This window comes from Telmatherina bonti (assembly GCF_933228915.1).
Source record: "Telmatherina bonti genome assembly, chromosome: 24".
In the NCBI taxonomy this organism is placed as follows: Eukaryota; Metazoa; Chordata; class Actinopteri; order Atheriniformes; family Telmatherinidae; genus Telmatherina; species Telmatherina bonti.
In genome coordinates, this window is record NC_136633.1 from 29444833 (window position 1) to 29467472 (window position 22640).

General features: G+C 49.0%; 1 protein-coding gene across 1 annotated transcript in view; it reads left to right on the forward strand.

Annotated features, from left to right (window-relative positions):
- Positions 1-369: 369 nt before the first annotated feature.
- Positions 370-22640, forward strand: part of LOC306773923 (sodium-driven chloride bicarbonate exchanger-like) — a gene marked incomplete at both ends in the record, with an annotated part of 107454 nt that continues 85183 nt past the window's right edge. Inside the window, 1 exon segment of the mRNA XM_079263868.1 lies at positions 370-414. Coding sequence (XP_079119994.1) covers positions 370-414 — 45 coding nt within the window.

Below are 22640 nucleotides of genomic sequence, written 5' to 3' on the forward strand. Positions count from 1 at the left end.
TTATTTCCAAGCTGCAGGCAGTTATCGATCAGATGATCAATAACGGCTTTGAAACATGATTTTTTTTTTTTTTTTTTTTGCTGCAAATTGAGCGTTTTATATATTATTTGACATTTTACATCCCATCCTTTTGAAATAAAAATTCCGAGCTGCAGCGTGGAGGCGCAGCATCACTGCGCTCCCTCTTTGCGCCTCTCCGCTGCGCGTGCGGAGGGGAGCGCAGCCTCCCTCCTCCATGCGTAAGTTATGTAGGGCAGGACGGGAACCTGGCCGCCGCACGTGAAGGAGCCAGATTATTCCGCGCTTTCCGTCCACAGGATCAGACCTGCGTCGCCACGCGCGTGACTCTGAGGCGCAGCTGAGACAAAGATGGACATCACGGACCAAGGAGCGCAGATGGAGCCGCTCCTCCCGGTGAGATGCCGCTTTCAGCTCCGTTTCAGCGCAAACCGCGGCTCACGCGCCGCCGCGCATCGTGACTGACGCGGATTCCTACCATGAGAAGGAAGCTTCTCCTGCAGCTGCTTCAGGCTTTCAGCAGATCTGCAGATGTTTCTGCAACAGTTTCAGCTTTTTACCACAGAAGAGGTCAATATGTGGTGGGGGGCGGGGGGGCACCCCGGCAGGACTCGGACCCGTTTTTCTCAGAATCTGGCAGGTTAATGAGGAGTCTGGACATGGTCATGTCAGCGCAGGTTCAGCAGGTGGGGGGGATAAAGACCAGGAAAACCCGCTCAGGTGGGGCTCCCTGATCCGGTCTGGGTCTGGTCCAGCTCGTTAGCAGGCTGGACAGAAGATGTGAGATTTACTGAGACCTGATGCTCTGATTGGGGGGGGGGGGGGGTTGTTAGACCTGGACTTGGTGTTCCAGCTGGTGATGATGATGATGATGATGATGGCCGTCCTGCCTCCCCTGCAGTCTCAATGCAGTCTGGCTGCTTCTCCGTCATTGTGAGTCCTTACCCCCCCCCCACCCCAATCAGGCTGCTACGCAGCAAGCAGCCGGCGTTGCCATGGTTACAGCAGGATGTGTATCAGCATGAGGAGCTCTGTGTCCGCCTGATTGGTCACAAACGGGATTAGAAGGTTTTTAGTTCCATAGTTCACATTTTATTAACTCGATTTTCTTCTTTTTCAGGACCAAAGTTCTCAAGAAGCTAAAGATGTGGTGAGTTAGACTTTTTTCTGTCTGCATGTCATCGACTCGCTGCCTGATGTCAATGGAAAACATCCAGTTGTGTAAAACGCTGCGATTGATCCAGAACATCGATCGGTGAAGCTTAAAAACCAAACGGGCTCATGAGGCCAGAGCAGCGGCTCTGAACTGATGTGTTTACACCTCAGAGGGAACTCCGTCTCTTATTATCGTCCCCAACCGTTTTTACTATAAAAGCTCCACAATGCAGCGTTTACTGCCACCTAGTGGCCAAACTGGAGACTGCACCAACATCTCAGGTAAGTTCTGGTTTGTTCCAGACCTCCAGTCGCACCCGGGGGTCCAGTAAAGTCCTGCTTCAGACCAGTCCACATGCAGGTTAGCCATACTGTTAAACCAGTAAGACTCCAGTAGGACCAGTCCACATGTAGGTTAGCCATACTGTTAAACAAGTAAGGCTCCAGTAGGACCAGTCCACATGTAGGTTAGCCATACTGTTAAACCAGTAAGACTCCAGTAGGAGCAGTCCACATGTAGGTTAGCCATACTGTTAAACCAGTAAGACTCCAGTAGGACCAGTCCACATGTAGGTTAGCCATACTGTTAAACCAGTAAGACTCCAGTAGGAGCAGTCCACATGTAGGTTAGCCATACTGTTAAACCAGTAAGACTCCAGTAGGAGCAGTCCACATGTAGGTTAGCCATACTGTTAAACCAGTAAGGCTCCAGTAGGACCAGTCCACATGTAGATTAGCCATACCGTTAAACCAGTAAGGCTCCAGTAGGACCAGTCCACATGTAGGTTAGCCATACTGTTAAACCAGTAAGGCTCCAGTAGGACCAGTCCACATGTAGGTTAGCCATACTGTTAAACCAGTAAGGCTCCAGTAGGACCAGTCCACATGTAGATTAGCCATACTGTTAAACCAGTAAAACTCCAGTACACTCTCAAAAATAGAGGTACAAGATAAGGACATTTCTATACCTATAGCTACATTTTAAAGAAGTGTTGTCTCAAAAGTACAATACTGGTCTTTAAGAGACCAGAAACACCTTCAGAGTACGAAAAAGGGTTCAAAGTGACATAAAGTACAAATTTGTACCTTTTTGATCATAAGGGTACCTGCAGCATTGAAAAATGTAATGTTAATGGCTGTAATGTTACAAACTAGAGCAGAGTTGAGTGATGACAGTAGTACTACTTAACAGTCATTTACTACATCAGACAATGAAGGTCAGATGCTGCAAACTAAGTGTATGTCTGGTCAGTATTTTGAGTTTTTGAAGATTATTTCTAGATTAAAGATAAGATAATATTGTTAAGTGGAATGGACCAGACCTAATGCTGTGAAAAACATAAAAATCATAACTTGATAAGGTGAGGTTGAACTTGATAAGGTACAAAAATACACCAGAACTGAAGGGTACAGAAATGTCTCTCAAAAGAGTACACCCCCAGCGACAAGCATTTGTACCTTTTTAGGTACAAGCTGGTACCTCTATTTCTGAGTGTGTAGGACCAGTCCACATGTAGGTTAGCCATACTGTTAAACCAGTAAGGCTCCAGTAGGACCAGTCCACATGTAGGTTAGCCATACTGTTAAACCAGTAAGGCTCCAGTAGGACCAGTCCACATGTAGGTTAGCCATACTGTTAAACCAGTAAGACTCCAGTAGGACCAGTCCACATGTAGGTTAGCCATACTGTTAAACCAGTAAGGCTCCAGTAGGACCAGTCCACATGTAGGTTAGCCATACTGTTAAACCAGTAAGACTCCAGTAGGACCAGTCCACATGTAGGTTAGCCATACTGTTAAACCAGTAAGGCTCCAGTAGGACCAGTCCACATGTAGGTTAGCCATACTGTTAAACCAGTAAGACTCCAGTAGGACCAGTCCACATGTAGGTTAGCCATACTGTTAAACCAGTAAGGCTCCAGTAGGACCAGTCCACATGTAGGTTAGCCATACTGTTAAACCAGTAAGACTCCAGTAGGACCAGTCCACATGTAGGTTAGCCATACTGTTAAACCAGTAAGGCTCCAGTAGGACCAGTCCACATGTAGGTTAGCCATACTGTTAAACCAGTAAGGCTCCAGTAGGACCAGTCCACATGTAGGTTAGCCATACTGTTAAACCAGTAAGGCTCCAGTAGGACCAGTCCACATGTAGGTTAGCCATACTGTTAAACCAGTAAGGCTCCAGTAGGACCAGTCCACATGTAGGTTAGCCATACTGTTAAACCAGTAAGACTCCAGTAGGACCAGTCCACATGAAGGTTAGCCATACCGTTAAACCAGTAAGACTCCAGTAGGACCAGTCCACATGAAGGTTAGCCATACCGTTAAACCAGTAAGACTCCAGTAGGAGCAGTCCACATGAAGGTTAGCCATACCGTTAAACCAGTAAGACTCCAGTAGGAGCAGTCCACATGAAGGTTAGCCATACCGTTAAACCAGTAAGACTCCAGTAGGAGCAGTCCACATGTAGGTTAGCCATACCGTTAAACCAGTAAGACTCCAGTAGGAGCAGTCCACATGTAGGTTAGCCATACCGTTAAACCAGTAAGACTCCAGTAGGAGCAGTCCACATGAAGGTTAGCCATACCGTTAAACCAGTAAGACTCCAGTAGGAGCAGTCCACATGAAGGTTAGCCATACCGTTAAACCAGTAAGGCTCCAGTAGGAGCAGTCCACATGAAGGTTAGCCATACCGTTAAACCAGTAAGACTCCAGTAGGACCAGTCCACATGTAGGTTAGCCATACCGTTAAACCAGTAAGGCTCCAGTAGGACCAGTCCACATGAAGGTTAGCCATACCGTTAAACCAGTAAGACTCCAGTAGGAGCAGTCCACATGAAGGTTAGCCATACCGTTAAACCAGTAAGGCTCCAGTAGGAGCAGTCCACATGTAGGTTAGCCATACCGTTAAACCAGTAAGACTCCAGTAGGAGCAGTCCACATGAAGGTTAGCCATACCGTTAAACCAGTAAGACTCCAGTAGGAGCAGTCCACATGAAGGTTAGCCATACCGTTAAACCAGTAAGGCTCCAGTAGGAGCAGTCCACATGAAGGTTAGCCATACCGTTAAACCAGTAAGACTCCAGTAGGACCAGTCCACATGAAGGTTAGCCATACCGTTAAACCAGTAAGACTCCAGTAGGAGCAGTCCACATGTAGGTTAGCCATACCGTTAAACCAGTAAGGCTCCAGTAGGACCAGTCCACATGAAGGTTAGCCATACCGTTAAACCAGTAAGACTCCAGTAGGAGCAGTCCACATGTAGGTTAGCCATACCGTTAAACCAGTAAGGCTCCAGTAGGACCAGTCCACATGAAGGTTAGCCATACCGTTAAACCAGTAAGGCTCCAGTAGGACCAGTCCACATGAAGGTTAGCCATACCGTTAAACCAGTAAGGCTCCAGTAGGACCAGTCCACATGAAGGTTAGCCATACCGTTAAACCAGTAAGACTCCAGTAGGAGCAGTCCACATGTAGGTTAGCCATACCGTTAAACCAGTAAGGCTCCAGTAGGACCAGTCCAGTGAAAATGCTGGTGAAAAAACTATTTAAAACAGAAATGAAATAATTTTAATGCTAAAAGTTGAAAGTTTTTTGCTTAAATTCACGTGAAATCAAACTTTTGTTTCGTGTTAAAACTATTCAGCGACGTCTGAAAGATCCGCAGCGATGGATTCAATATTCTAGTTTTTTTTAGTTACGAATTAAATATCTTCACGTAAAGGAAAAACACTTTTAAAACTTTATTTTAAAAAAGGACATTTTCACTTTTAAATTCTTTTAAATTTTATCTTTATTAATTTGAAATATTTTTTTATTCAAATTTTAATATTTTTTAAAATTAAAATAAAACAATAAAAATTATTGAAAGGCTTAAAAACTAAGAAATGAAATGATAAATAAGCCATTTAGCTTTCTGCAGCTGACATGAATTCATTCATCTTCAGATGTTTTAACAGATTTTATTTCATTAAAATGTTTCTGGAAAAAAAAATAAATTTAGATTTAAAAACTTAACCTGAGATGGAACCGGACTGGAGAAGGACTAGAGATCTTACTGGAATCGGACTGGAGCCGGACTGGAACCGGACTGGAATCAGACTGGAGTAGGACTGGAGCCGGACTTGAGCTGCACTGGAACCGGACTGGAATCAGACTGGAGTCGGACTGGAACTGGACTAGAGCTGCACTGGAACCGAACTGGAAGCGGTCTGGAACTGAACTGGAACTAGGCTGGAACCAGACTGGACCCAGACTGGAACCGGACTGGAGGAGAACTAGAATCGGACTGGAATCAGACTGGAGCCGGTTTGGAACTGAACTGGAACTAGACTGGAATCACACATGAGCCGGACTGGAGGAGGAGTAGAGTCAGACTGGAACCGGAATTGAGCCGGACTGGAGCCGGAATGGAGCCAGACTGTAACTAGACTGGAACTGGACTAGAATCAGACCGGAGCCGGACCGGATCCGGACCGGAGCCGGACTGGAGGCTCATGTTAGCGGTCATGCTGAGGACACTGAAGGCAGCAGAAGTAAACAGTCATGCTTCACAAAATAAAACAGGAAGAAAAACAAATTGGTTTCAAAATAAAATGAGGATAAAGAGCAGAAACCGTGACGATGGAAAACAGAACAACGTGCTGGTCTGCCAGACGAGACGGGAAGAGGATCCAGTCCTGGTTTTGAACTGGACTTGGTGGTTTTTCTTGCTGCAGACGAGCAGGAGGACGAGGACATGATCGGAGGGAAATCTCTGGACGTCAGGAGGATGAAGGTGGAGGAAGAGGAAGCAGCTGCAGACGGGCTGAACATCATTGATCAAAACTTTCCAGGATTCCATGTGATGGAAAGCCTCCGTCAGCGTTTGGCAGCCCGAGCAGCATGTTCACCTCTGCAGTCACACACCCGCATGCCAGCACACACACACGTGCACGCGGAACAGCTGTGAGCTTTGCAGCTCGCGCGGCTCGGTGATGTCAGAGCGCTAATCTCTGGGGGGTTGTCGGATGGACGCTTGTCAGGAACATTTGATGCGACCCTGCAGCGGAGCTGCTGGCGTTTCCCTGCAGCTTTTCCCGGCCTGAAGCCGCTCCCGGACCCAGGATCACCTGATTCTCCTCTTCCTCTCCTGCCTCTCTCTCATTTCCTGCAACAATCGGCAGCAAACGGAGCTGCGAGCCGGGTTCAGGCCCTCAGCCTCTTATTTCCCCGCTGCTGCCGCGGAGGTCGCGGGCATCCGCCCCACCTGACGGGCTGCAACATGCTCCCCGTGGACCCCAGCCGGGGCTTTGTCTATCAGGTAGGCTTTGCTTCTGCTGACATCCTGATCCGGAGCTGACCTGGTCCATCTTAGTGTTCATCTTCCGTACAGATTTATTCTGCTTGTTTGCTAAGAAGGTCAAAAGTCTTCATCTCCATCAGCATCTTCGTCCACTTCCTGTTTGTCTGTCCGTCTGATCTGTTTCGCATCTTCCAGCTGCACTGTGCATCTTCCTCCTTGCCACGGTAACCACGGTTACCATCTGTAGGGCTGAACACCATGACAACAGATGCTGCCAGCCAATGGCAGGGCTTGCAGCGTAATCCGTGGCTTCTCCTGCTGGCCGTGAGCTGCAAAACCTCTCTGGCTCTCAGAACATGTAGAGCATTCAGATTTAGGCTTCGCCTACCTGCGTTATTTATAGAAACACTCATCGTTCCTGCTGTACCTGAACGCCTCTGGAGACATCCTGGAAGGAATGAGGGCACGCTTCCTCTTCCCAGTCAGGAATGTTGGGATGTTTCTTCTGGAACGGAGCTTTTAGGAATCAGGGATTTATCTGCATCCCAACTTTTACTCCTGAAAGACTGGATTCATCTCCTCCAGGTTCCATGTTGGTGCTTTTATAAGCTGGAATGAACGTAAACATGTTTAAACATATCAAATGCCACCAAATTTTATTTATGAAGCTCTTTAAATGCAATAATGTTGAGAAACATTCAGCACAACAAAACCCAAAACATAAAACACAATAAATACACTAAAAGACAGATCAGCATATACCAAATATAAACGTGTTAAATTAGATAAATATGAAGCAACAAATTAATCTAAATATATTTGAATAAAATATATGTATGATAAAATAAAATATGTTGTGTAATGTTTTGAAAAATATTTTTAAATTTAAAAAGCATAAAATTTACTAAATTTTTGAATTTCTTTAAAAAATTTTCATATAATAATATAGAAATGTTTCACTGTTTTATATAAAAAATATACCATAAAAATATAAAATGTGAAAAAAAATTAGGTAAATAAAATATAAAATAAAGATATTGATGAGATTATACAATATAATAAATTTTTAAAATCGTACTAAATATTGTCTAAATAAAAAATTATCACTAACTTTCAAATGTGTAAAATTTATTTTAGAAAAATTAAATGTAGTAAACTATATTTTTGATAATAACAACATACAAGCTTAAATGACATAAAATATTATCAAAACTTATTTTTCTCTAAATTTCAAGTTGTTTATCATATAATTTCTTTAAGATAAACATGAGAATGATCCTGAATGTCGTACAAAATCATTATCCATGGTTTATGATGATATTTTTCTGCCCCGACCATGGACACCACATGGATCTGGGTCTGGACCAGGATGAGTTTCCGGCCCTGGTTCAGGTTTTATTCAGCCAGCAAACCAGCCTCCTGCTCTTCCTGATGCTCATCACTTTCACCTTCTGACAGCGGTTGCTCCTCCCTGAGCCGTCACCTTATCATGGTGGAGGGGTTTGTGTGTCCCGAAGATCCTAGCAGCTATGTTGTCTGGGGCTTTATGCCCCTGGTAGGGTCACCCATGGCAAACAGGTGTCTAGGGGAGGGACCAGACCAAGCACGGCTCATCGACTCCTATGATGATGAAAAACTTGGGCAGAAATGTTCCCTTGCCCGGACGCGGGTTACCGGGACCCCCCTCTGGAGCCAGGCCTGGAGGTGGGGTACGAGAGCGAGCGTCTGGTGGCCGGGCCTTCGCCCATGGGGCCCGGTCGGGCTCAGCCCGAAAGGGTTACATGGGCCCCACCTCCTGTGGGCTCACCATCTGCGGGAGGAGCCGTAGGGGTCGGGTGCAGTGTGAGCTGGGCGGCAGCAAGGGGCGGGGACCCTGGCGGTCCGATCCTCGGCTGCAGAAGCTGGCACTAGGGACGTGGAACGTCACCTCTCTGGTGGGGAAGGAGCCTGAGCTTGTGCGCGAGGTTGAGCGGTTCCGACTAGATATAGTTGGACTCACCTCCACGCATGGCTTGGGCTCTGGAACCAGAACCCTCGAGAGGGGCTGGACCTTCTTCCACTCTGGAGTTGCTCATGGTGAGAGGCGCCGAGCAGGTGTGGGCATTCTCATCAGCCCCCAGCTTGGTGCCTGCACGTTGGGGTTTACCCCGGTGGATGAAAGGGTAGTTTCCCTCCGCCTCCGGGTGGGGGGACGGGTCCTGACTGTTGTCTGTGCTTATGCACCGAACAGCAGTTCAGAGTACCCACCCTTTCTGGGGTCCTTGGAGGGAGTGCTGGAGGGTGCTCCTTCTGGGGACTCCATTGTTCTGCTGGGGGACTTCAATGCTCACGTGGGCAATGACAGTGAGACCTGGAGGGGAGTGATTGGGAGGCATGGTCCCCCCCTCTGAACCCAAATGGTGTTTTGTTATTGGACTTCTGTGCTCGTCATGGATTGTCCATAACGAACACCATGTTCCAGCATAAGGGTGTCCATATGTACACCTGGCATCAGGATTCCCTGGGCCGCAGTTTGATGATTGATTTTGTAGTCGTATCGTCGGACCTGCGGCCACATGCCTTGGACACTCGGATGAAGAGGGGGGCGGAGCTTCAACTGATCACCACCTGGTGGTGAGTTGGCTCAGATGGTGGGGGAGGAAGCCGGTCAGATCTGGCAGGCGGCCAGCCGGAGCTGTGGCTGTAAGGTCGTTGGTGCCTGTCGTGGCGGTATTCCCAGGACTCGTTGGTGGACACCAGCAGTGAGGGATGCCGTCAAGCTGAAGAAGGAGTCCTATCGGGCCTTCTTGGCCTGTGGGACTCTGGAGGCAGCTTCCGGACGGCTTCGAGGAGATTCTGGTCCACCATCCGGCGGCTCAGGAGGGGGAAGCAGTGCTCCATCAACACTGTGTACAGTGGAGATGGGGAGCTGCTGACCTCAACTCGGGACGTTTTGAACTCTCCTATCTCTGGGGCTGAAGTTGCTGAGGTGGTCAAAAAGCTCCTTGGCGGCAAGGCCCCGGGGGTGGATGAGATCCGCCCGGAGTTCCTTAAGGCTCTGGATGCTGTGGGGCTGTCCTGGCTGACACGTCTCTGCAGCATCGCGTGGACATCGGGGCAGTACCGCTGGATTGGCAGACTGGGGTGGTGGTCCCACTTTTTAAGAAGGGGGACCAGAGGGTGTGTTCCAATTACAGGGGAATCACACTCCTCAGCCTCCCTGGTAAGGTCTATTCAGGGGTCCTGGAGAGGAGGGTCCGCCGGATAGTCGAATCCCGGATTGAGGAGGAGCAGTGTGGTTTTCGTCCTGGTCGCGGAACAGTGGACCAGCTCTATACCCTCTTTGGGGTCCTGGAGGGGGTATAGGAGTTTGCCCAACCAGTCTACATGTGCTTTGTGGACCTGGAGAAGGTGTTCGACCGTGTCCCCCGGGGGCTCCTGTGGGGGGTACTCCGTGAGTATGGGGTACCGGACCCCCTTGTACGAGCTGTCCGGTCCCTGTACGACAGGTGTCAGAGCTTGGTCCACATTGCCGGTAGTAAGTCAGATTTGTTTCCGGTGAGGGTTGGACTCCGCCAAGGCTGCCCTTTATCACCGATTCTGTTCATAACTTATATGGACAGAATTTCTAGGTGCAGCCGAGGTGTTGAGGGGATCTGGCTTGGTGGCCTCAGGATTGGGTCCCTGCTTTTTGCGGATGACGTGGTTGTTAAGATTGTTGGATGACGTAGTAACACAAACGATTAAACCAGATGAGTATGATTGTTTGAGATGAAAAGGTGCGCATGCGTCAGTTCCGTGGGTTAACTTCCCTCTGGAGAGGACTTATTTCACTGAATTGTTGTCAGGAGTACACGGCCCGTTGGTATGTAATAATTGCCAGTACAGTAAGAAAAGGGGAAAATGTTTACATACAAATATTTGTGTATGTTATGTTGTTATCCCACTGTGTTAGCTCCAGATGGTAAAGTTTATTAGTCGGACATAAGTTGTATTTTTGGGACGACTAATACCGGGGTGCTGCTAGTTCCTGTTAGCACTGTTAGTTGCAGTGAGAAACGGGTAACTTTGAGCAGTCGACAGCGGCCGGTGATGTTTACGGTGTGGTAAACGGTGTTTTGTTTCTTGTAAATTATTACAGTGTCACGCATGTTATTATCCGATTGTTTTTTCTGTGCATTGCGAGTAAAACGTGCGGTACACGAGTGCATTGTTTACATGGGAGAGGTAGAGCGCTGCTTTGCGCATGCCCAGTAGGCGCTCAGAATTCTGGGAAATGTAGTCACTGATATCGGTGTTGTTTTATGCCAGCCCTTTCATTTCCTTCCATGTATGTCGTTTATGTGTGTTTCAGGTTTATGACCTGTGGTCAATCAATAAACATTCAAGTAAAAGACAAACACGAGTTATAACGTTGTGTGCTTCCTGGCATGCCTTTTCGGAAGGCTAAAAAAATCAATGTCCGAACAGTCATCAACCAGTGGATAGCCAGAAGAATGGAGTGTCCATTGAAGATTGCTTAACTTCTGACAAAGGCTAACAGTCCACCTGCAAAGCTGTCTGCCTATTCACTAACTCACTGGCAAACAAATAAGTAAAAACTGTAGAGAAGACAGAGTCTGCAAGTAATCAAGGGCTCCGTCCACAGTAAAAGCTTATTAACTGCTGATCAACGCCAGACAAGACATAGAAATGGCAGCAACAGAGGAGGAGCTGGAGAAGCTTAAGCAGAAGCGATCAGCAGCCCAGACTGCATTTACCAAAAGAGCCAAATACCTTATTTCCAGAGTCAATGCTTTAAGTGAAGCTGAATTGAAGAATGAGTGGGGAAATTTTAAATGGGAATATTCCAAAGTCAGAGATACTGGGTTTGATTATACCACAGCCCTGAGAGAAGCAGCTGATGATGAATCTGAAAAAAAGGCGGATACCATCAACAAGAAAACAGTGGAATGCGACTTTAAGTTTGATGAAGCCCAACAGATCATTCAAGAGAGCTTCTGGATCAGGTTTGCTGAAGGGGAAATTACCACCCTTGCTAACGAGGCTGAGTTAGCTATCGAGCAAGCTGAGGCAGCGGACCATCAACAGATGACAAGAAGGCAGTGTGAACTAACAAACAGAACCCTGGAACGGGAGGTTTGTGACCTCGAAAAAGGATTAAACGAGTGGTTGGAGTTGATTCCTAGAGCCAAAGTGACAGAGTCCGAAGACCTTATCAGAAAACTGGGGAAACGGCGTGACAATCTGTGGGATAAATGAACCTGGCAAGGCAGTTCTTATAGCTTGGAAGGGTCTGATGATGAAGACAAGCTGGGAAAAGATAAAAGAGCAGAAGAGATACAACCAGAAAACAGAGCTGAACTAGACCAGGGCAGTGGGCATCGTGAGACCAGTGAGCTAGAAACTGTCCCTGATAATCAACCAGAACCCAACCAAACTAACCCCATCCCATTTCCCATGGCCTACAACTTTAAGCCCCAGATCAGTCTAGAGCGAGCACGCCTTCCCATGTTTACTGGGAACATGAGAGCTTACTATCGCTGGAAAGCAGAGTGGGAGGATCTCCAACAGCTAGGAAACCCATATGGTTTGGAGAATGTGAAAAAATTCCATCTCCTAAGTAGCCTAGATGAAAGGGTGAAGAAGAACCTTGTGCTGTCTAGTTGTGGATCTGTTAACGACGTGTTTAGGCTTCTGGACAACAAATATGGCAACAAACCAAAAACAGTGCTGCGGATCTCAAAAGAATTACAAGAACTCCCTCCCGTCAAGGGAAACCATCCCAGAAAGACAATTGAACTGATTCAGTCTGTGGAAAGGGCTCTGCATGACCTCCAAGCCCTAGGGGAAGAGGATGCTGTTAAAAATCGAGTGGTGGTACAGTCGATTGAAAGTAAACTCCCTGAGGCTCTAAAGAAAAAGTGGTTAACACACAGAAGCGACCCTGAAAGTAGGTTTTCACCACGCAACCACTTTGACTGTCTATTGCAGTTCCTGAAAAGGCAGGAGGACATTCTCGAGGAGTTGGATCAATTACAGCCTAGCCCAGCTAGTAATCTGGGGACAACTAATGACAAAAGAAAGGAAAAGAAATCTTTCACCAGGACCACCTTAGGAAACACTCACTCAGGCTCTCAACCAAGCTTATGCATCGAATGTGGCAACGATGAGCATGCAGGCAAACTGTTTGCCTGCAATGTTTTCAGAAAGCTTAATTTGGCAAGCAAGAAAGCTCAGTTAAAGAGAGCAGGAGCGTGTTTCAAGTGCTTACTTTTTCACGGTGAAGGCGGAGACTGTGCCCAGAAGTATCTGTGTTCAAAGGATGACTGTCAAAAACAAGGGTTCACAGATCACAACTACTTGCTCTGCCCAAAACCATAGATCAAAAAGAATGGAAAAAAATACGGAAAGCAGAGTAATTCAACTGTTGAAAGAAGGGGCCTTGGACTTACTGACAAACAAGAGGAGCTTCTTGCCAAACTGTCTCCAGAGCTAAAGGCAGAGTTTAAAGAAGCCTTCTCGAACAAGATCTCAGCAACACTAGTGATAACCTGGAGCACGCAGTCATAATGATGCTACTGGAGGTAAGAACAAATTCAGGCCATCTAGTCACTGATTAACCTTGCTTCGGATACCAACTATATCTCCAATGAAGCTGCTGAGCGTCTCAAACTGAAAGGCGAGAACATTAAGCTGATCATTCAAGGAGTTGGAGACATGGAGAGGACAGTTTTCACCAAAAGATATACTCTGAGACTACGAGTAAAAACCCCCAAAGGGGCTGTGGTGGAACATAAACTCCTCTGTTATGGCTTGGAGAACATTGCAAAGGTAAATCGGGCAGTCACACCGCAGCAACTGCATAAATTCTTCCCAGATGTAAAGCTCCAAGACTTAGTCCGCCCTGAGAAAATTGACTTGTTGATCAGTCACAGGGAAGGTCGCCTGGTCCCACAACCAATTAAGATGGTAGGAGATCTCGTCCTCTGGGATAGTCTCATGGGAAAAACTGTTGGTGGAACTCATCCCGACCTTTTTGAGGTAATAGACCTAGAGTTGCACAAGTCTGAAACTCACTTTGCCCGGTCTATGAGAACAGTCTCAAGAACGTATAGAGAGATTCTCCTCAACTCGGCAGGATCTAATGAAGCTCTGGTAGGAGGACAAGAAACAGCTCCTCGAAGTACAGCAACTACTAACAAAGAAGTCTTGGAATGGTTCAAGTGGGACAGCATTGTCGCAGCATGTGATCCTCACTGTGGTGGCTGCAAGTGTGGCAGGTGTCCTCCTGGAGGCAAGGAAATTACTCTAGGAGAGGAACGAGAGCTGGAAAAGATCAAGGAGTGCCTCACCTATGTTCATGCTGACAAGCATAGTAGCCTGCCTCATTGGGATGCAGCTTACCCTTGGAGGGGAGACCCTGCAACACTACCAGACAACAGATGAGTGGTGGAAGCAACTTTTCGGAACACAGAAAGACATCTTGTTGCCCCAAATCCTCATTCTACCACCACCCCTGTGAGAATTGTGTGGAACAGCAGCCAAGAGTACATGGGAGTAAGTTTAAATGACTTGCTGTACAAAGGCCCAGATGTCTTAAATCAAATAAGAAGAGTTCTTCTTAGATTCAGATCTGGGTTGCATGCTGCCCTAGGCGATATAAAAAAGATGTATAACTCTGTCTGGTTAAAGGACAGAGAAGTTCATCTCCATCGATTCCTCTGGAGAGATCACCCTGAGGATGAAATTGAGGTCTTTGCTGTTGTCAAGGTCAACATCGGTGACAAACCCGCGGGATCTATTGCTCAAGTTGCCATGAGAGAGACAGCCAACTTGCCTCAGTTTGAGGCCTTGGTCGAGGAGTGTCTGGATTTGGTCGAAGACAGCTATGTGGATGACGTCCTGACGTCCCTCAATGACCTTGAAACCCTGGAAAAGATCACTAAAGGGGTAGAAAAGATCTTAGAAGCTGGAGGGTTTTCTCTTAAGCCATGGGTCTGGTCAGGTCAAAGTGGGAGGTCTGATGCCACAGCCAGAGGTAGTCCCAGTCTGCCACCTGGGCCTGTTCTCAAAACTCTTGTTACCCAACCAAATGCGGGATGAGGAAAGCAAGGCGCTGGGAGTTGGCTATGAACCAGAAACTGACAAACTTTGTGTGTTGACGACCATAAATTTCTCAAGAAAAAGAGGAAAAATGAGGACGGGACTTAATTTGCATGAAGATCAAGTCAGAGACAACTCCAGACCCATTGACTCGTCGGGTACTGCTAAGCCAGATCCCTGGACTCTATGACCCTATTGGTCTTGCCACACCTGCAAAGCAAAAAGGAGTGATGCTGGTAAGAGAGGCTTACCAAGAAGCAAAAATAAGCAATCCAAACAAAGACACCGGGGATGCCCCACTGTCTTCAAAACTCCGGGAGTCTTCAATAAGGCTCTTCAAAGAATATGTGAGACTCGGCCAGATCAGTTTCCAAAGAAGTCTCACACCACCAGGAGCTATAGGCCCACCACTGGGAGTCACATTCTCTGATGGGAGTGAAACATCCTATGGCGCTGTCCTATATCTCCGGTGGAAGACTCAAATTGGGATTGTTGTGAGGTTGGTTGAATCAAAAGCCAAGCTTACCCCATTTGACCAGAAAGGAGATGTAATCAAGGCGGAGCTCTGCGGTGCTGTCTTTGCCATCCGTCTGAAAAAATACTTTGAGAAGCACTGTCGCATTAAGGTTGCACGCTAGATCCATTTTGTGGATAGTCAAACAATTTTGGGAGCAATCCACAATGACAGTTATTGCTACCAGACCTTTTTTGCCAACCGCATCGGAGAGATCCAGAAGGCTGAGCCAGTGGAAGACTGGAGGTGGGTTGAGAGCACCCTGAATATCGCAGACATCATTACAAGAGGAGCAATCCCTGAAGAACTTAGTGAAGAGTCAGAGTGTCAACGAGGCCCAGAGTTCCTGAGGTTACCTGAATCTCAGTGGCCTACAAAGGTGACTAATGAGATAGTGACTCACGTTGCAAATGACATCAAGAGACTGCAAAGGAAGGCATTTTAAGCTGTAATCACTCGGTCAGACAAAAAACTTATCAAGCCCCAGAAAAACTGATGACGGTGCAAATGTAGAAGAGTCAGTGTTGCAACCAGCACTAAAAGATCAAAGTTTGACTCTAGGAGGAACAACACCAATGAAAAAACTCTGGAGTGGAGCTCTAGTGCACCTTGTTGGTCCCAAAAGATTCAGCAGCTTGGTGAAGCTGTGTGGGACAGTTGCTTGGGTGCGAAGAGCCACTGAATCCTGGCTAAATGTTAAACATCATGCTCCAAAGTCACCAAAGTGGGAGGCAAGAGGCCCTAAACTCTCTGTAGAAGAAAGAACATCAGCCTTCCAAGACCTAGCCGTTGCTGCCCAAGATGGAGTGAACTTTCAAGACACAACACTGAACCGCCTAGTGGTGTTCAAAGACACCAATACAGGCCACTTACTTTGTGGTGGTAGAATTCAATCTTGGACTAGGGATGGAGCAGCTGTGCCGTTGGTCCCTTTCCATTTGTACTAGAAAGAGGGCATGAGTGGTTAAAGGTCGGAGGATAGTTAAGAAGGTGGTCAATGAATGCACCACTTGCAAGATGCGGAAGTCTCGGCTGTGCCAGCAAGTGATGAGTAACCTTCCTCAAGAGCGTACCAGTAGAGAAACCCATTCGAGTATACCACTCTAGACCTCTTTGGCCCTTTTGAAGTCATGGACGCTGTCAAGAAAAGAACCAAAAAGAAGGTCTGGGGAGTTGTGTATTGTTGCATGGGTTCAAGGGCTGTTCATGCTGACCTTGTCGACGACCAGTTTTCTGAGAGTTTTCTTCAGGCCTATTTCCGATTTACTTCTCTAAGAGGACATCCTAGAAAGTTATGGTCAGATAGAGGTACTAACTTCTTGGGTGCCAGGCCTGCTCTCAGAGAACTATACAGGCACCTGAACTGTGTGCAAAAAACATCAGTTGAGGACATGGCAGCACGGAATGGTACAGAGTGGCAGTGGGACTCCCACCCTGCAGATGCACCTCACAGAAATGGAGCAGCAGAGGCAGCTGTAAAGCCCATTTAAAGAGCGCTTAATAACCTAGGCAGCTCTACTGGTTTCTATACTTGGGGGGAGTTTCAGACCCTTCTCTACACAGCAGCTAATCTAACCAATGAGTGACCCATTGATGCCAGAGCACAGGAGCAAGAGGACACTGTGGAGTATTTGACTCCCAATTCCCTTATCCTGGGACATACCGGACAGGGAGGAGAGGATCAATATGGAAACTCACTCTTGGCGCAGATTGAGGGCTGTCCAGACTGGAGTTGACAAGTTCTGGACAAAGTGAAGTGAGCTTGCAGGACCCAACTTGTTCATTCGCCACAAGTGGCACAGAACAGAAAGAAACCTCAGGATTGGAGACGTGGTATGGATCGCCAACCAGAATGCCCTGAGAGGGCAGTTCCGACTTGGCCGGGTTATTAAAACGTATCTAGATGAGAAAGGAGTTGTTCGAGACGCAGACATAAAGACCTGCATGGGACTACCTGCCCCTTCTGTATCCAAAGCCAGAGTGAAGGACTTAAAACTGCCCACAACTATTGTCCTCCACAGAGATGTTTGGAGGTTAGTGGTGTTGATTCCAGTTGAGGACCAACATGGGCATCCAAAGACTGTGTAATTAGCATACTTAAGGTGGCCTCCTTGGATTATCAATCAGTTGGCCAAGTGGGAGGTGTTAAGATTGTTGGATGACGTAGTAACACAAATGATTAAACCAGATGAGTATGATTGTTTGAGATGAAAAGGTGCGCATGCGTCAGTTCCGTGGGTTAACTTCCCTCTGGAGAGGACTTATTTCACTGAATTGTTGTCAGGAGTACACGGCCCGTTGGTATGTAATAATTGCCAGTACAGTAAGAAAAGGGGAAAATGTTTACATATAAATATTTGTGTATGTTATGTTGTTATCCCACTGTGTTAGCTCCAGATGGTAAAGTTTATTAGTCGGACATAAGTTGTATTTTGGGGACGGCTAATACCGGGGTGCTGCTAGTTCCTGTTAGCACTGTTAGTTGCAGTGAGAAACGGGTAACTTTGGGCAGTCGACAGCGGCCGGTGATGTTTACGGTGTGGTAAACGGTGTTTTGTTTCTTGTAAATTATTACAGTGTTACGCATGTTATTATCCGATTGTTTTTTCTGTGCATTGCGAGTAAAACGTGCGGTACACGAGTGCATTGTTTACATGGGAGAGGTAGAGCGCTGCTTTGCGCATGCCCAGTAGGCGCTCAGAATTCTGGGAAATGTAGTCACTGATATCGGTGTTGTTTTATGCCAGCTCTTTCATTTCCTTGTTGCAAAATATATTTAGGAAAATATATTGTACTCACGTATGTCGTTTATGTGTGTTTCAGGTTTATGACCTGTGGTCAATCAATAAACATTCAAGTAAAAGACCAACACGAGTTATAACATTGTGTGCTTCCTGGCATGCCTTTTCGGAAGGCTAAAAAAAATCAATGTCCGAATGGTCCTGTTGGTTTCATCTGGTCGTGATCTCCAGCTCTCGCTTGAGCGATTTGCGGATGAGTGTGAAGCGACTGGGATGAGAATCAGCACCTCCAAATCTGAGACCATGGTCCTCAGCCGGAATAGGGTGGATTGCCCTCTCCGGGTCGGGAGTCAGGTCCTGCCTCAAGTGGAGGAGTTTAAATATCTCGGGGTCTTGTTCACGAGTGAGGGAAGGATGGAGCGTGAGATGGACAGACGGATCGGTGCGGCGTCTGCAGTAATGCGGACTCTGTGCCGGTCTGTCGTGGTGAAGAAGGAGCTGAGCCAGAAGGTGAAGCTCTCGATTTACCAGTCGATCTACGTTCCTACCCTCACCTATGGTCATGAGCTGTGGGTCGTGACCGAAAGAAGGAGATCTCGTATACAGGCGGCTGAAATGGGTTTCCTCCGCAGGGTGGCCGGGCTCTCCCTTAGAGATAGGGTGAGGAGCTCGGTCATCCTGGAGGAGATCAGAGTAGAGCCGCTGCTCCTCCGCATCAAGAGGAACCAGTTGAGGTGGCTCGGGAATCTGGTCAGGATGCCTCCTGGACCTCCCTGGGGAGGTGTTCCAGGCACGTCCCTCTGGGAGGAGACCCCGGGGAAGACCCAGGACACGCTGGAGGGATTACATCTCTCAGCTGGCCTGGGAACGCCTCGGGATCCCCCCGCAGAGTTGGCAAATGTGGCTGGGGAGAGGGAAGTCTGGGCTTCCCTGCTTAGGCTGGTGCCCCCGCGACCCGACCCCGGATAAGCGGCAGAAGATGAATGTTTGTCAGATCTGATGAAGTTAACACCAGCTTTCCGTTAGGCTTGCAGGCGTGTTGTTGTTTTGCTGACAGAGCTGTCACTTCCACAACTGCAGCGCTTCACCTTTAACTGCCCCTCAGCACACACAGCCAGAAATAGGAGGAAAGTGGAGCACAGTAGGTCAGATCTGTGTTTCTGGAGCAGGATTTTCAGGAAGTTCACTGTTTGCATCAAAGACAAAACATGGAACATCCAGTATAGCATGTAGGTTCCATGTTCTGATCTGTATATGTGTTTGTCAGGAGGCTGCTCGATCCGACACGTGTCTCCATTTGTTTTTGGCTCATTCTGAACCAGGTCGAGTGATTGAGACCGGTCCGGATGATCGGGGAGCTCGTGTCTGGGACTGGTCTGCAGACTTTTAACCACGTGAAGTTAGCTATTGATCTGTAACCTGTGCACAGCCTCTCGGTTTGGGAGCTCCTGATTCTGGTTACAGTTCTACCAGGAACAGCTACTGGTGGTAATCCTGGAGGGATTTAAAGGCTCCGGCTGCAGATTTACAGCTTTTATTTTCCTGTGTCATTGTGAGAGTCGTTATAAAAGCCATCAGGAAGGCTTTATTCAGCGTTTTTAACCACCTGATTTCTTGTTCCCAACATTTCTATCGCTGTAACTAAACAAAGCTTTACCTGCAGTGATTACATGTTTTACTGTGGTCATTTTAAAGCAAAACATCACGTTAAATAATCTCTAAAATATATAATATACATATGTATATATATATAAATATATATGTATATATGCCTACAAAAAACAAAAAATAAAAATCTAAAAAAGGGGATGAAAGGCTGTTCTATAAATATACATGTCTAATGTAAAATAACTTTTTTCACTTTAATTTTTTTAAAGAAAAAAACATTTTTTAACTTTATTTTATTTGTATTATATATATAATTATCTTTATTTGAACGAAATGCAGAGTAGAAATGAAATATTTCAGCACATAATCCAGAGCGGTTTATGTGCTGATTGGCTGATCGGGGTTCAGATCAGGTTCTAGCTTGTGGTTGATGCTGATCCATGTTGTGGCCGGCGTGTCTGGTCCTGGTCTCTCTGGTCCCGGTGGGTCTGGTCCTGGTCTCTGGTCCCGGTGGGTCTGGTCCTGGTCTGTCTGGTCCCGGTGGGTCTGGTCCTGGTCTCTCTGGTCCCGGTGGGTCTGGTCCTGGTCTGTCTGGGCCGGTCTGTCTGGTCCCGGTGGGTCTGGTCCTGGTCTGTCTGGTCCCGGTGGGTCTGATCCCGGTGGGTCTGGTCCCAGTCTGTCTGGTCCTGGTCGGTCTGGTCCCGGTCTGTCTGGTCCTGGTCTGTCTGGTCCCGGTGGGTCTGGTCCTGGTCTGTCTGGTCCTGGTCTGTCTGGTCCCGGTGGGTCTGATCCCGGTGGGTCTGGTCCCAGTCTGTCTGGTCCTGGTCGGTCTGGTCCCGGTCTGTCTGGTCCTGGTCTGTCTGGTCCCGGTGGGTCTGGTCCTGGTCTGTCTGGTCCTGGTCTGTCTGGTCCCGGTGGGTCTGGTCCTGGTCTGTGTGGTCCCGGTGGGTCTGGTCCTGGTCTCTGGTCCCGGTGGGTCTGGTCCTGGTCTGTCTGGTCCCGGTGGGTCTGGTCCCGGTGGGTCTGATCCCAGTCTGTTTGGTCCTGGTCTGTCTGGTCCCGGTGGGTCTGGTCCTGGTCTGTCTGGTCCCGGTGGGTCTGGTCCTGGTCTGTCTGGTCCCGGTGGGTCTGGTCCTGGTCTGTGTGGTCCCGGTGGGTCTGGTCCTGGTCTCTGGTCCCGGTGGGTCTGGTCCTGGTCTGTCTGGTCCCGGTGGGTCTGGTCCTGGTCTGTCTGGTCCCGGTGGGTCTGGTCCTGGTCTGTCTGGTCCCGGTGGGTCTGGTCCTGGTCTGTGTGGTCCCGGTGGGTCTGGTCCTGGTCTCTGGTCCCGGTGGGTCTGGTCCTGGTCTGTCTGGTCCCGGTGGGTCTGGTCCTGGTCTGTCTGGTCCCGGTGGGTCTGGTCCCGGTGGGTCTGATCCCAGTCTGTTTGGTCCTGGTCTGTCTGGTCCCGGTGGGTCTGGTCCTGGTCTGTCTGGTCCCAGTCTGTCTGGTCCCGGTGGGTCTGGTCCTGGTCTGTGTGGTCCCGGTCTGTCTGGTCCCGGTCTGTCTGGTCCCGGTCTGTCTGGTCCCGGTGGGTCTGATCCCGGTGGGTCTGATCCCGGTGGGTCTGGTCCCGGTGGGTCTGGTCCCGGTCTGTCTGGTCCCGGTGGGTCTGGTCCTGGTCTGTCTGGTCCTGGTCTGTCTGGTCCCGGTGGGTCTGGTCCCGGTCTGTCTGGTCCTGGTCTGTCTGGTCCCGGTCTGTCTGGTCCTGGTCTGTCTGGTCCCAGTCTGTCTGGTCCCGGTGGGTCTGGTCCTGGTCTGTCTGGTCCTGGTCTGTCTGGTCCCGGTCTGTCTGGTCCCGGTTTGTCTGGTCCTGGTCTGTGTGGTCCCGGTCTGTCTGGTCCCGGTCTGTCTGGTCCTGGTCTGTCTGGTCCTGGTCTGTCTGGTCCCGGTGGGTCTGGTCCCGGTGGGTCTGGTCCGGTCTCTGTGACGTGTCCCTGTACGGTGACGTGTCCCTGTACGGTGACGTGTCCCTGCGTGACGTGTCCCTGTACGGTGACGTGTCCCTGCGTGACGTGTCCCTGCGTGACGTGTCCCTGTACGGTGACGTGTCCCTGCGTGACGTGTCCCTATGTGACGTGTCCCTACGTGACGTGTCCCTGCGTGACGTGTCCCTGTACGGTGACGTGTCCCTGCGTGACGTGTCCCTGCGTGACGTGTCCCTGCGTGACGTGTCCCTACGTGACGTGTCCCTGTACGGTGACGTGTCCCTACGTGACGTGTCCCTGCGTGACGTGTCCCTGTACGGTGACGTGTCCCTGCGTGACATGTCCCTGCGTGACGTGTCCCTGCATGACGTGTCCCTTAACGGTGACGTGTCCCTATGTGACGTGTCCCTGTACGGTGTCGTGTCCCTGTACGGTGTCGTGTCCCTGTACGGTGTCGTGTCCCTGTACGGTGACGTGTCCCTGTACGGTGTCGTGTCCCTGTACGGTGACGTGTCCCTGTACGGTGTCGTGTCCCTAAGTGACGTGTCCCTGTACGGTGTCGTGTCCCTATGTGACGTGTCCCTGCGTGACGTGTCCCTGTACGGTGACGTGTCCCTATGTGACGTGTCCCTGTACGGTGTCGTGTCCCTGTACGGTGACGTGTCCCTGTACGGTGTCGTGTCCCTATGTGACGTGTCCCTGCGTGACGTGTCCCTACGTGACGTGTCCCTGCATGACGTGTCCCTGTACGGTGTCGTGTCCCTATGTGACGTGTCCCTGCGTGACGTGTCCCTACGTGACATGTCCCTGCATGACGTGTCCCTGTACGGTGACGTGTCCCTGTACGGTGATGTGTCCCTGTACGGTGACGTGTCCCTGTACGGTGACGTGTCCCTGCGTGACATGTCCCTGCGTGACGTGTCCCTACGTGACGTGTCCCTGCATGACGTGTCCCTGTACGGTGATGTGTCCCTGTACGGTGACGTGTCCCTGTACGGTGACGTGTCCCTGCGTGACATGTCCCTACGTGACGTGTCCCTGCGTGACGTGTCCCTACGTGACGTGTCCCTTCGTGACGTGTCCCTGCGTGACGTGTCCCTGTACGGTGACGTGTCCCTTAACGGTGACGTGTCCCTGTACGGTGACGTGTCCCTTAACGGTGACGTGTCCCTACGTGACGTGTCCCTGCGTGACGTGTCCCTGTACGGTGACGTGTCCCTGCGTGACGTGTCCCTATGTGACGTGTCCCTGTACGGTGACGTGTCCCTA